At 36.8% G+C, this 15121-nt stretch overlaps 1 protein-coding gene across 7 annotated transcripts in view; it reads right to left on the reverse strand.

Moving 5' to 3' along the window:
- The window catches only part of ARHGAP32 (Rho GTPase activating protein 32), a 300846-nt gene that overhangs the window by 13451 nt on the left and 272274 nt on the right, over positions 1–15121 (reverse strand). For all 7 annotated transcript variants that reach the window (XM_047878217.1, XM_047878214.1, XM_047878218.1 and 4 more), the window contains 4 exons: positions 9363–9470; positions 8954–9099; positions 8146–8341; positions 1383–1528 (listed from right to left, as the gene is read on the reverse strand). In XM_047878217.1, coding sequence (XP_047734173.1) covers positions 1383–1528; positions 8146–8341; positions 8954–9099; positions 9363–9470 — 596 coding nt within the window. The remainder of the gene's footprint in view (positions 1–1382; positions 1529–8145; positions 8342–8953; positions 9100–9362; positions 9471–15121) is intronic.

Below are 15121 nucleotides of genomic sequence, written 5' to 3' on the forward strand. Positions count from 1 at the left end.
CATGAATAATGCCATCTCCCTAATCATTTAATGAGAACTGAAAATGATCTTTGCTCCTCTTTTTTTCTCATCCTTCACAATCCTTTGGTCACTCAGCCTTGTAGATTCTGCTTCCTAAATATCTCAAATCTATTTCCCACTTCTACTGTCACTGCTTACTCCAGACACTCACTGTTTGTTTCTTGGTTGTACAATTGTAACTGTCTCCTAATTACTGTCCAGTCTCCAGTCTTCTTCTCTCCCCATATATTCCCTATACTGCTGCTGAAGTCATCTTTCTTCAATGCAAGTGTGATCGTGTTACATTATTAAAGCCACTTGATAACCCCCAAAGGAATGGAAGACAAAACCAAAACTCTGACAAGCACACAAAGCCCCTAGGGACCAAAACCTCTTTTTGTACCATAATGTACCCAGCCAAGTTCCCTGCTCCACACATGAGCACACACCTTACTCTCATTTCCTGAAATACCTTTCTCAGCCTCTTGGTGATCACATGAATCCCTACTTATCTTGCAAAAAACCAAGTCAAAGGGTGTATTTCTGACTACTAGTCCCTTTCCCTATACAAATTGGCATGTCCTACCATAAATACCTCACACAAACATCTACCTCAATTGCTATGATTCTGAATGAAACTTATCTTCTTACACATATGATTTCCCAAGTAAGTCTCCGAAGGTAGGGGCAGTATCTTAATTTTCTTTTTATCTGAGAGGCTGCTATCAATATATCTAGTATATGCTTACTTAGTACATGACGGCAAACCGAATGATGAATTAAATGAACTGAACGTTGTATTTCTAACATTCAAGCACTACTATCCTTCCTAGATTCAGAAGCTGTCAATGTCAGCAGATGATGGATTTTAAACTATTGTTACGAGTAGTATTTTCAACAACAGTAAGTGATTTCTTTAATATAATAAGATACTCTCATCAATGAATTACCCAGGAAAAAGATAGATTCCTTGGTTGTAAGAGTCATAAACTTAAAAGGCATGTTGAAACATGGTTTTATCACATTTTAAATCTATATAAATGTACATGAATAAACTTAACACCACGGCAGTTATTTTGTATTAACAGCAATATACAAAACTATGCTATGAGTATGTTGTGAATTTTAACCACATTCTCACTCTATATAATCTACACAGTTTCCACAAGAAACTGGGTACTTCTACGTGTTTATGTATGTGTCTGCGCATAAAAGAAGACAATTCAGGGGTAGCACCACAACCGTGGACACACCATACAGAAACACAGTATAACAATACACTGACTACAGACCCAGAGTGCGCCACGGGACGGGCAGTGCGGAGCGGCCGTGTGGGCTGCTGTCCCGGCAGCAGAGCACAGGAAGGGCAGGAGAGCACCAACCTTTCAGAGCCATGGCTTTCATCTCAGAAGGCTCACTCTCATTCCGCTGCAACTTCCGCTTAGAAACAGATGATGATTTCCCCAAGTTGAAAAAGGACCGCCAGCTGCCCACGGGAGATTTTTTCATTTTATTTTGAGGCCTCCTCCTGTAAGAGAGAAAATAACCTGTGTTAAGATATCCCAGGAGCTATCCTTACTTACAGGAAATGTACAAATGATGGAAAGAACCAAAGAGCCTAGAGAGGCACAGCTGAAAACATACACATACACATACATACGTGTATGTGCACCTAAACTGTGCAGCTAAAGCATGAAATGGAAATAAAATGTATAGGTTTGTTTTTTATTTTGGAGAGAGAGAGAGAGACAGAGACAGAGAGAGAGGGAGACAGAGAGAGAGAGAGGGAGAGAGAGACCACGAGTCAGGGGTAGGAGCAGAGGGGGGGAGAGAGAGAGAGAATCTCAAGCAGGCTCCACTCTAGCGCAAAGCCTGATGTGGGGCTCGATCCCACAACCCTGAGATCACAATCTAAGCCGGAATCAAGAGCTAGACACTCAACTGACTGACCCAACCAGGCACCCCTCAATTTTAATATTAATAACTAGTCACAAAGGTAATTTTTATACAGGTTTTTATATTTAGATCTAACCTCACAGTAAGTGAAATAAGTTGAGAATAAGAAATATTTGGACGTAGGAATTATTAAAACTCTAAAAATAAAAGAGTTAAAGAAAATTATTTTACATGTAAGTAAACAGAATTCAACCAAAAAGAGGGGCACCTGGGTGGCTCAGTTGGTTAAGTGTCCAACTTTGGCTCAGGTCATGATTTCATGGCTCATGAGTTTGAGCCCCACATCGGGCTCTGTGCTGACTACTCAGAGCCTAGAGCCTGGTTTAGATTCTGGTCTCCCTCTCTCTCTGCCCCTCCCCCCACTTATGTTCTGTCTCACTCTTCTCCCTCTCTCTCAAAAATAAATAAACATTTTTTAAAAATTAGAAAAAAAATACACCAAAAAGAAAAGTATTACAAATGATAACTAGCATATATTGAAAGGCAGGCACTGTGCTAACTGCCTTATATGTAATAGCTCATCTAAATTAAAAATAACCATATGAGGAAAGTACTAATATTCTCATTGTAAGGCTGAGGAAACTATGACACTAATTTTAAGTAACTTCCTTAATGTTATAAAACTAGTAAATAATGGAGGCAGGGTTGGAACCCAGTATCTACTCTCTTGACTACTATTCTAGAAAGAAATTTTTGAAGAGATTATGGAAAATGCTGGTAGGCATCTTTTTTTTTTCCCCCTCCTTCAGTCTCGCTGGCCCAGCACTGGCAGAAGCCAGTTCTGACACTATCCATCTACCTTGCTAACACTATGCCCAGTAGTATTCCCTTCAGACTAGTCCCACCCAACCCACCTGTCCCTGCTGGCACTCCTCCAAAGTGGCTCCTCCCGCACCTAGCAGGCAGCCTTGGTCAGGATGGGGCCCATCCAAATCCAAAGCAATTCCTGCCCCAGGGAGGGAGGGAGCCACCCCGGCCACCAGCACACCGGCAGTAGCTACAGAGGCCTCTTAACCAGCTGCACCAAAGGTCGCCCCTCACCAAGCATTCCCACAGCAGCTACAGCCAGGCCTCTCAGACCACCACACTGAAGTCCAGCTGTGCCCACCAGTGTGCCCACAGTGGTCATGGCTGGTCACTGTAGGCAGCTGGACTGAGGGCCAGCCCCGGCCACCAGCACATCCACAGCAGTCCCCACCCACTCACAACAGCAGAGCACACACAACCCACAGAGGGGACACCCCAGAGCACCTGGTTCTGGTGACCAGGAAGGATTGCAATACTGGGCTCCACAAGACGCCTTCTTTTTTTTTTTTTTTTCCAACGTTTATTTATTTTTGGGACAGAGAGAGACAGAGCATGAATGGGGGAGGGGCAGAGAGAGAGGGAGACACAGAATCAGAAACAGGCTCCAGGCTCTGAGCCATCAGCCCAGAGCCTGACGCGGGGCTCGAACTCACGGACTGCGAGATCGTGACCTGGCTGAAGTCGGACGCTAACCACCCAGGCGCCCCGACACAAGATGCCTTCTAATAACGCTACTACCTTAGGCCCGGGAGACAGCTGACTACTCAATACAGAGAAAGAATAATGAGGAGACAGAGGACTATGTTCCAAATGAGATAACAGGACAAAACCTCAGAAAAAGAACTAAACAAAACAGAGATAAGTAATCTACCTAATAAACAATGCAAAGTAATGGTCACAGATGCTCACTGGACTTCGAAGGGGAGTGGATGAAGTCAGTGAGAACTGCAACAAAGAGATAAAAAATTGAAAAGAGAACCAAAAATGCTGAAAAAAACAGAATAACTGAAATGAAAAATACGCTCGAGGGGATCAACAGCAGATCAGAGGACGCAGAAGAATGGATCAGCAATTTGGAAGACGGGGTGGCAGAAACCACATAAGCTGAACAGCAAAAAGAAAAAAATTTTTAAAATGACAGTAGGCAAAAGGGCCTCTGGAAAACATCAAGCATCTTAACATTTGCATTATGGGGGTCCCAAAAGGAGAAAAGCAGGGGGGCAGAAAACGTATTTGAAGAAGTAATAGCTGAAAACTTCCCTAACGCAGGGAATAAAACACACATCCAGGTCCAGGAAGCCCAAAAGCCTCCCAAGGTGGTCCGCACAAAGACACATAATAGTTAAAATAGGAAAAATTAAAGGTAAGGAGAGAATCTTAAAAGCAGCAACAGAAAAACAAATAGTTACATACAAGGGAAACCCCATAAGGCTATCAGCTGACTTTTTAGCAGGCATTTTTCAGGCCAGAAAGAAGTGAAATGATATATTCAGAGTGCTGAAAGGAAAAAATCTACAGCCAAGAACATTCTACCTGACAAGGCTCATTCAGAAGAGATAGACTTTCCCAGACAAACAAAAGTTAAAGAAGTTCCCTACAAAACTAGCCATACAAGAAATGATACAAAGCCTTTTTTTTTAAGTAGAAAAGGCCATAACTAGAACAGAAATGATTAAAGGAAAAAATTTCACAGGTAAAAGCAAACATAAAGATCAATCATTTATAAAGCTAGTGTGAAGGTTGAAAGAAAAAAGTAGCAAAATTAAGTATACTTAAAAAATTAGTTAAGAGACTCACAAATAGAAAGATGTAAAATATGATGTCATATACATAAAATGTAGAGGAAGGAGTAAAAATGTGGTGTTTTAACTTAAGTGACCATCCACTCAATATAAAATGCTATATACATAGGGTATTATATATGAACCTCAAGCCTACAAACCAAGATCCCATAATAGATGAACACACACAAAAGAGAAAGGAATCCAAGCACAACACTAAAGAGTCATTAAATCACAAGGAAAGAGAGCAAGAGAAAAAGAAAGAAACAAAGAACTAAGAAAATAACCAGAATACAATGAACAAAATGGCAATAAGTACAACCTACCAGTAACTGCTTTAAACCTAAATAGACTAAATGCTCCAATCAAAAGACAAAGGGTTATTGAATGGATAAAAAAAAAAAACAAAACAAGATCTATTTCTGTGCTGCCTACAAGACAGTCACTTCACATGTTAAAACAGACAGATGGAAAGTGAAAAAAATGGAGAAAGATATCCCATGTAAATGGAAGTGAAAAAAAAAAGTTGGGGTTGCAAAATTTACATAAAAAAACATACTTTAAAAAAAAGACTGTAACAGGAGACAAAGAGGGCATTCCATAATAATAAAGGAATCAATCCAACTCAGATGCTATAACAATTGTAAGTATCTATGCAACCAACACAGAAGTATCTAAATACACAAAACAAATATTAACAAACATAAAGGGAGAAAATGACAGTAATACAATAACAGTCAGGGACTTCTAACACTCTACTTACATTAATGAATAGATCCATCCAGACAGAAAATAAAAAAACTACCTATCCTTCTCCAACTATTCCAAACAAATAAATGAGGAAATGTTTCCAAATCTATTCTACAAGGCCAGCACTACTATAAAACCAGGTGAAGACACTGCAAAAAAAAAAAAAAAAGAAAATCATAGACCAATATCCCTGATGACCGCAGAAGCAAAAATCCTCAACAAAATATTAGCAAATTGAGTTCAACAACACAGTAAAAGGATCAATGAGCAAGATAAAGTGAGATTTATTTCAGCAATGAGAGGATGACTCAGCTGCAAATCAATCAACATGATAGACCACATTAACAAAATGAAGAATAAAAATCACATGCACATCTCAACAGATGCACCAAAAGCATGTGACAAAACTCAACATCTGTTCATGATAATAACTCTCAAGAAAGTGGGTTTGGAGGGAACATATCTCATCATAACAAAGGCCATACACAGCAAACCCACAGATAACGTCACACTTGATGGTGAAAAGCTGAAAGTTTCTCCTGTAAGATCAGGAACAAGACAAGGATGCACTTACCACTTTTATTCAACACAGTACTGGAAGTGCTAGCTATAAGCACTCACACAAGAAGGAAAGGAAAGGAAGGGGAAAAGGAAGGAAAGGAAGAAGGAGAGAAAGACAGAAAGAGGAGAGAAAGAGAGAGAGAAAAAAAGAAAAAAGAGAAAAAGAAAGAGAAAGAGAGAGAGAGAGAGAGAAAGACAGACAGACAGGAGGCAGGCAGGCATCCAAATTGGCAAGGAAGAAGTAAAACTGTCATTGTTTGCAGATGAAATGATAGCATACATAGAAAACCCTAGATTCCACCAAAAAACTAGTAGAACTAATGAATGAATTCAGTAAGTTGCAGATACAAAATTAATATACAGAAATCTTCAGCTGTTTTTTTTTACATTAGTAACAAACTGGCAGAAAAATAAATTTAAAAAAACCATCAAAAAGATGGTTGCATCAAATAGAATAGAATGCCTAGGAATAAATTTACCAAGGACATGAAACACCTATACTTTGGAAATTACAAGACGTTAGTGAAAAAAATTAAAGATGACACCAACAAATGAGAAGACACACCATGCTTATGATTGGAAGAATTAATGCTGTTAAAATGTGTATACTACCTAAAACAAACTGCAGATTTAACATAATCCCAATCAAAATACCAATAGTATTCATCACACAAGAACAACAACAACAAAAAAAATCCTAAACTTTGTAAGGAACCACAAAAGACCCTGATCAGCCACAGCAATCTTGAGGAAGAACAGAGCTGGAGCTATCACAGTCCCTGATATCAAAATTGTACGGTATACTGGCACCAAAAGCAACACACAGTTCAACAGGACAGCAGGCAGCCCAGAAAGAAATTTATGCATATACAGTCAATTCATCCATGACAAAGGTGGCAAGAAACACAATGGAGAAATGACAGTCTCTTCAACAAATGGTGCTGGGAAAACTGGACAGCTACATGTGAAAGACTGAAACTAGACCATTTTCTATCACCACACACAAAAATAGACTCAAAATAGATTAAAGATCTAAATGTATGGCCTGAAGCCATAAAACTCCTAAAAGAAAATATAGGCAGTAATCTCCTGGACATCAGCCTTAACAGTACTTTTCTGAGTATTTCCTCAGGCAAGGGCATCAACAGCAAAAATAAGCAATTGAGACCACATCAAACTTAAGAACTTGCTCAGTGAAGGAAACCATCAACAAGACAAAAAGATAACCTACTAAATGGGAGAAGATATTTGCAAATGATATATCCAATAAGGGATTAACATTCAAAATATATTTCAAAATCCTACAACTCAACACCCAAAAGACAATCCAATTAAAAAATAGGCAGAGGACCTGAAAAGACCTTTCCCCCCAAAAGACATCCAGATGGCCAACAGACACCTGAAAATATGCTCAACATCACTCATCACCAGGGAAATGCAAATCAAAAGCACAATGAGATACAACCTCATACCAGTCAGAATAGCGAGTGTCAAAAAGAGAAGAAATGACCAGTGTTGGCAAGGAAGTGGAGAAAAGGGACTCCTCATTGCACTGCTGGTGGGAATATAAATTAGTGCAGCCATTGTGGGAAATGGTATGAGGGTTCCTCAAAAAATTCAAAATAGAAGCACCATACGATCTAGTAATTCCACCTCTGGATACTCACCCAAAAAAACAAAAACACTAATTTGAAAGACATGTGCACTCTTAGGTTTACTGCAGCATTATTTACAATAGCCAAGATGTGGAAGCAGCCCAAGTGTCCATCAAGAGATGAATGCATAAAGAAGATGCGGTGTGTACACACGCACACACACATACACACACACACACACACACACACACACACACACACAGGAATATTATGCATTCATCTCTTCATGCTGGTTGGGAGGTCACACTGAGAAGTTCTGCCTATTCTAAACTTAATGTCAAACAAGTCATTCATTATCCGTCCATTATTTCCTGAGTAATCTGTTCCAACCCAGTTTATGTCTAAATAAGTATCTCAGAGAGAAAATCAAACCCTACATAGTAGAAGTGTATTACTTTTCCTAACAGTTCACCGTCTATGATTAACTTTCATCTTCTTCAAAATGACATGATGTTGTCATGCTTTTCGAGAATCATTTGTGTCATTCCCTATGAAATATCATCTGTAATCAAATGAATGGGTTTTTCTGGGACTAGCTCAACATCGATACAATAATACTAAAATACAAAAGTTAAAAAAAGAAGAACACTTGGCCATGAAAATCACATTATTAAAGAGGATTCAATGAATTTTACCTTTCAAGTGGAAACTCAATTATGGTATGAAACTTTCCCTGAAGCGCAGCGGGTCCTTCTCCTACTTCAATATATTTATTTTCAGTCACAATTGGAGAAGTGACCTGAGCTTGCGTTCGTGCCTGGGCTTCCTCCAATGTCAGCAGCTTGGTGGATGGAGAGGAAACCAGCAGGGACTTGGGTCTCGACAGAGAAGCTTTGGAAAGAAAGAAAAGCAATGAAAAGAGTAAAGATTTTTGGCATAGATAAAAAAATATAAATATGTGTGAGTGTCTGTCTGTACATCAGTCTCCATCTATCTGCCTATCTGTGTTGTTTTAAATTTTCTTCATTAAGTTTTTTAAATGGCAAAAACAATAGGGCATTATACTGAATGAGGAAAAGAAGGTGACATAGCAGGTTGTTAACAATGACATATAAATATATATAAATATAGATATTTTAATTCCTTAAATAATTTAACTGTTTTCCTTTCTGAAAAGATACCAAGCAAGACCGGGTATCAGTGAGATCTCTTTGGTTTTGGAAAAAATTGTTTTTGCTGCTCCATAGCATATCTTTATATACATCAATAAATGACATATTTTTTAATGTGTCATGAACTTACATAATAGGTCTAATATGTAGTACTCACTAAGCACACACAAAATAACTATTAAGCTATGCATTTTGAGAAGTGGACATAAATTAGCTGCTTTCTACCAAAGACAGATTTATTATTACACTGAGATAAGAAATGCAGTTTTCCATCCCTTTATAAGAACAGATACATGTTCCTTGTAGTAAACAAAATCCGTGTGAGCCGTACCTGCTCCATCCTGAATGACAGCACTGATTTTCCCACTGAAGAGGACGTCTACGTGATTCAGGATGAATTCAACCACCACAGACTGAATTCTCACTTCCATAAAAGCTGCTGTCCCACTGAAGCAGGCAGATTCTATCTGTTTCGATCTGGGGGGTAACCAACATTACCATCAGAGAACCCCAAAGATAGCAGTCTCAAAGAGCATTATTTTTTTTAAATGTGTAAACCACAGAGGAAGAAAGCATACTTTTAGCACCTTGGTTAAGCTCCGCTTGCCTCTTTTAAGGAGATGCTCATAAGAACAGCATATGGGTTTTACTTTTAAAAACTGTCCTCATGGAACACCGAAGGAACACTTTCATTTAAGATGACAAATTCTACTTAAGGTCATAAGTCAAATGCATCTTACCTTAGCAGGTTTGGAGCCCAAACAATTGCTAGGTTTTTTGCATGCATATTTGTGATGGAACAATAGTCAGCTAGAAGAGACAAGTGTCTCATCAGGAACTCCAGCGTTCTGGAAAATGCAATAGAACGTATTAACAAAAAGAAAACAGTATGTAGCAGTTTAGAGACTGAAAGTGCTAATTAACTTTTAAGATTTCAATAGAAAAAAAGAAAAAGAAACCATACAAACTCCAGCAAATTTTTTTGTTGCTGTTTAGGTTTGAATATTATTATTACCACAGAAATGTCAGAAGAATATTATGAATTACATACTCTGCATACAGTAATCACATCTACAGAATTCTAAGAAAAAAGTGTAAGGCAGATGCAGTAAGAAATGAACATTTCTGACAGGACTGGTTCTAAAAAACAGTCTTAGTTTTTAAAAGTCTTTAGGAGGGGCGCCTGCGTGGCTCTGTCAGTTAAGCGTCCAACTTCAGCTCAGGTCATGATCTCACTCCTCGTGGGTTCCAGCCCGGTGTTGGGCTCTGTGCTGACAGCTCAGAGTCTGGAACCTGCTTTAGACTCAGTGTTTCTCTCCCTCCCCCGGTCACACTCTGTCTCTCTCTCTTGCTCTCAAAAATACATATTTTTAAAAAATAAAAAAATGAATGAATGAATGAAAATCTTTAGGAATATTTGCTCCTGGCTGTCAGACATCTAGTTTCTTTTTTTTTCAATATATGAAATTTATTGTCAAGTTGGTTTCCATACAACACCCAGTGCTCATCCCAAAAGGTGCCCTCCTCAATATCAGACATCTAGTTTCAAGGACACCAGTGAAGTAAGTCCTCCATAAAAGCTAATTTCTCAACACATGATATCATGAACTTATGATATTCTACTTGTAACAGAGACGCTAACAGGAGAGGACTTAAACTTTTCTTTTATAAAAGAAAACAGTATTTCACAAGCCTAAACAGTTAAAAGAAGAATTGCAGTGGGCACCAAGGACAGAGAATATTTGAGTAAAAAATGTGCTTTTAGAAGAGAAAGCCTATTCCAAATCCTAATATCCTGGGTTATCTTATTTGCTTTAAACAATTCTATGCATATATAGAGAGATTAAAATAACAGGGCACAACAGTTTTGGAAAGAAAACATGATCAGCTTAGATCCAAGTGAGATCAGATAAACACACAGAGGTATTACCTACATTTCTCAAAGTGCCCCTACCTACAGTGTATAGGGACTGAAGCCATTAAAGACAATAAATAGGAGACAGAAGTTTAAGACTGTTATATGAAACAGTAATGAAGGTTAAACTGTGGTCGGCATATGAGCCCAAGAGACCAATGTGAATCTGAGAAGAAAGAGGCTGGCAGCTAGAAGCACTGTTGAAGATGCTTGTTTGCTTTCTTTCTTTCTTTGTTTCTTTCTTTGTTTGTTTGTTTCTTTCTTTCTTTCTTTCTTTCTTTCTTTCTTTCTTTATGTTTTATTTATTTATTTTGAGAAAGAGTGTGAGAGAGTGAACAGGGGAGGGGCAGAGAGAGAGAGAGAGATACAGAGAAAGACAAAGAATCCCAAGCAGGTTCCTTGCTGTCAGCGCAGAGACCCATGCGGGGCTTGAACTCAGGAACCATGAGACCATCATCTGAGTCGAAATCAAGAGTCAGCCGAGTTCAACCGACTGAGCCATCCAGGAGCCCTGAACATGCTTCTACAGGGATCTCATCAAGTTCCCCTAACGGCCCTACCCAGCACAGTGTTGCCACTCCCCACTTTATGGAGGAGAGAGCCAAGGTGTGTCCAGGTTACAAAGACAAGAAGTGCTTGTCTCAAATCAAGGTCGGCATGGCTCCAAAGTCCCTGCTCCTTCAACCGCAGGTGGAACTTTTGTTCCCTCCTAACATTCTTAAGTAGGAAAGGCAGACACACAGACAGAAGTGGGGCTGGTCTGGAGACCATGTACAGGTGGGAAGCTTGATAAATGTGTTCAGAAAACATGTAAAATCTTACAATTTGGGGTGGTGGGTAGATGAAGGAAGGGAAATATTAAAGTACTTCACAAATATACTTTATAGGAAATGCAAATCAAAACAACCAAAGATTCCATTTTATTCACATATCTAATTGTAAAAATGTTTTTAAAAGCTAAAGGAGAATTTTAGTCAGCAGTGCCATGAGGTGAGTGAGCACTGTCGTATTCAGCAGAGCACACACTGCATAAATCTTCACAGCTTAGAAATTTTGGCATATCGGGAAGAAAATTTTAGTGCCCTTTGATTTCCAAGAATTCCACTGTCAGGTCTTTATCCAAAAAAAAAAAAAAAACAAAACTAGATTTTCACAAAGATTCATGTAAATGGGTGGGCTTCACACTAATGTTCAAAATTGGGGGGAAAAATTCCACCAAGGAATGCAAACTGGTGTAGCCATTGTGGAACTGTATGGAGGTTCCTCAAAAAGTTAAAAATACAACTACCTTACAATCCAATAATCAAACTACTGGATATTGACCCTAAAATACAAAACACAAATTCAAAGGGATACATGCACCCCTATGTTTATTGAAGCATTATGTATAATAGCCAAATTATGGAAGCAGCACAAGTATCCGTCTGTAGACGAATGGATAAACAAGATGTGGTATGTATATATACAGACACACACACACACACACACACACACACACACACACACACAAGAATATTATTTATCCATTAGAAGGAATGAAATCTTGTCATTTGGAACAATACAGATGTAGCCAGAGAGTATAACGCTAAGCAAAATAAGTCAGAAAGACAAATACCATGATTTCACTCAAATGTTGAATTTATAAAACAAAATAAACAAGTGAAGGAAAAAAAAAAAAAACAACAACAGAGAGAAACAAACCAAGAAAGAGGGTCTTAACTATGGAGAACTGATGGTTACTAGAGAGGTGGGTGGGGGGATGAGTGAAATAGGTGATGGGGACTAAAGAGTACACTTATCATAACAAGCACTGAGTAAGTGGGTACAGAATTGTTGAATCGCTATATTGTACACCTGAAACTAATATAACACTGTATGCCTAACTATACTGGAATTAAACTAAAAACTTAAAAACACCATAAAACATATCAAATAGGTAAATTAGGGAAAATGTTAAATAACATAAGAGAACACTATCAAAAATTATGTTTTTCAAGAATTTAAGGAATTAGGAAATGTGAATGTTAAAATCTTAAAAAGTCTGGATGAAGAGAGATACATAACGGGAGATTAACACTCAAATTATGTAGAGGACGCTAGAATATAAAAACACATTAGATAGCAGGAGATCTATCACAAGGAATTATATATTATATAGAATGGGAAATATGTATATAGTAAACAATATATGTAAAACATGTGGGCATGCATTGTAGGTAATATATATTAGGAATAAAGAAAATAATATTAGGATATACATTCTATATACGTATACATACACCAGCAAGCTATAAAATACATGGTGCATAAAATATATAATATATATATTCAATATATATTATTGAACATTTACTATTAGCAAGGTTCTATTCTGAGAATACAGTGATAAACAAGACAGAATTTATGGCCTCAAGGAACTTGTGTTTATAAAACAAACAATACATATATATCCATATAAATATATATAGATATATATTCTATACAGATATATGGTACAATACATGTACAATATATAATATATAGCAGGTAAAAGTATATAATGTTCAACAGGGAAGATTAAATAACTAAGGGAGCTACATATGTAATTAGTAAGGGAAATATCTATATATTGTTGAAAAATATCTATATCTGTATAATAAAGGAAAATATATACTGTGTAGGAAAAATATGAATATAGTTAGAGGAGATAAACATAATATATAGAAGTTATATATGAATATATATTGTAAGCTTTACCTAAAGCCAATTTTAAGTGTTTTTGTAAAGTTTATGCAAGGCTATTTTAATTCATAATGAAGTTAAATGGTATAAACACTTTATTTAAACATGATTTAAAAAATAATTTGTTTCTTGCTTCTACAGAAGATACATATGTGAGTGTATATACACACATACACACATTATAGATAAAACATAAAAAAGCAAATGCACAGATATACATAATAACAATAACAATAAGGGTAATTAACACATATAAATAGCACTTATGGAACAGGCCTTCTCCTAAGTTCTATTCCTTTAATATTCATAATAATCCTACTAGAAAAGTACTATTATTGTCTATTTTAGACACAATGAAACTGAGCCTAAGAGGCAAAGGAACTTGCCCAAGGTCACAAGGTCACATAGCTAATATAGGTAGTTTGGCTTCAAAGTCCCTACATTATCATGAGACATTATATATAACAGGTGACATAAATGTACTACACAACAAGGGATAAATATGTAAGGGATATAAATAAAACTTATGTTGGGAGATTTATTTATATAAAATATAAAAAATAAAAAATATAGGAGGCATACATACTTTACCAGATGAGAAATATATACATATATACTGTCTATTATATATATTTATATGGATAGATATACAGTATTGCCTATTTTATACATAACCCCTCTAAAACTTAAGTTCCTTGAGGTAATGAATTCTATCTTGTTTATCATTGTATTCTAAGAATAGCACCTTGCCAACAGTGTTTAATTATATTGAATATATGTTTTATATATTTTATGTACCATATATTTTAGTTTGCTGACATAATTATTCACATATACCATATATACAGTATATATACATACATATATTAGTATGTATACATATATATGCTAGACATGCTGTATACATACTATACTAATATATGTATACATGTGTATACAGTATATATGTATCCATACATAAAATATATATACACATATAGTATATCTCATATATGTATACATATATACATATATACACACACATAATACACACTGTCCATATATATTACTGATGTTCTCTTAATTCACCCACAATATTAACCAATACTCTCGATTCCCTCTGTAAAATGTACAGATTGGTGTCTACAGCACTATTAAGTTTTTTTGTTTAATAGGTTTCTTTCCCTGCACGACTTTGACTAAATATCATTTAAACTGTAAGCTTACCTAAAGCCAATCTTAAGTGTTTCTATAACTGTTCATGGCAGATTATTTTAAATCATAATGAAGCTAAATGCTATCACACTTATAAAACATGATTTTTTAAAAAAGAATTTTTGTTTCTTGCTTCCATAAATCTGTTGAATATTTTGCAGTCTTGATAAGGGTGAGCTGCCAAATGAGGAAGGAACAAATACTGTGACAAGCAGAGAACAATTTAAAACAAAACAAAACAAAACAAAACCTATAATTACCAGTAATATTCTCCTAGAGAGCAGAGATTATATCCATGAGATAAGAACAGGATGCTGTAAAGTAGAACAAGAAAGGCAGGAGGAAGGTACGGGGGAAGGACAGAAGGAAGGAAGAAAGTTTAGTTTGTTTGTTCCTGGAAATAACTTTTTTGTAAATAAGAGATGGAGGAAATCCGTATGTGGAAACTGACAAGGAAGGTGAGAAAATGAGTTAGTTCAAGAGCTACAATAAACCCAGAAAGAGAATAAAGAAAAGGGATGGGATTTCAGCTGCAATGAGAACCATCAAGGAAATAATAACAAGAAAATTTCCCAGAAGTTTCCAGATGGAGAAAGACTACCAAGTGTCCACAGCAAAGAATGAAAAAGAACCCACTCCAAGATGGGTCAATGTGAAAACTGAACACTA

The sequence above is a fragment of the Prionailurus viverrinus genome, chromosome D1 (assembly GCF_022837055.1).
Source record: "Prionailurus viverrinus isolate Anna chromosome D1, UM_Priviv_1.0, whole genome shotgun sequence".
NCBI lineage: Eukaryota > Metazoa > Chordata > Mammalia > Carnivora > Felidae > Prionailurus > Prionailurus viverrinus.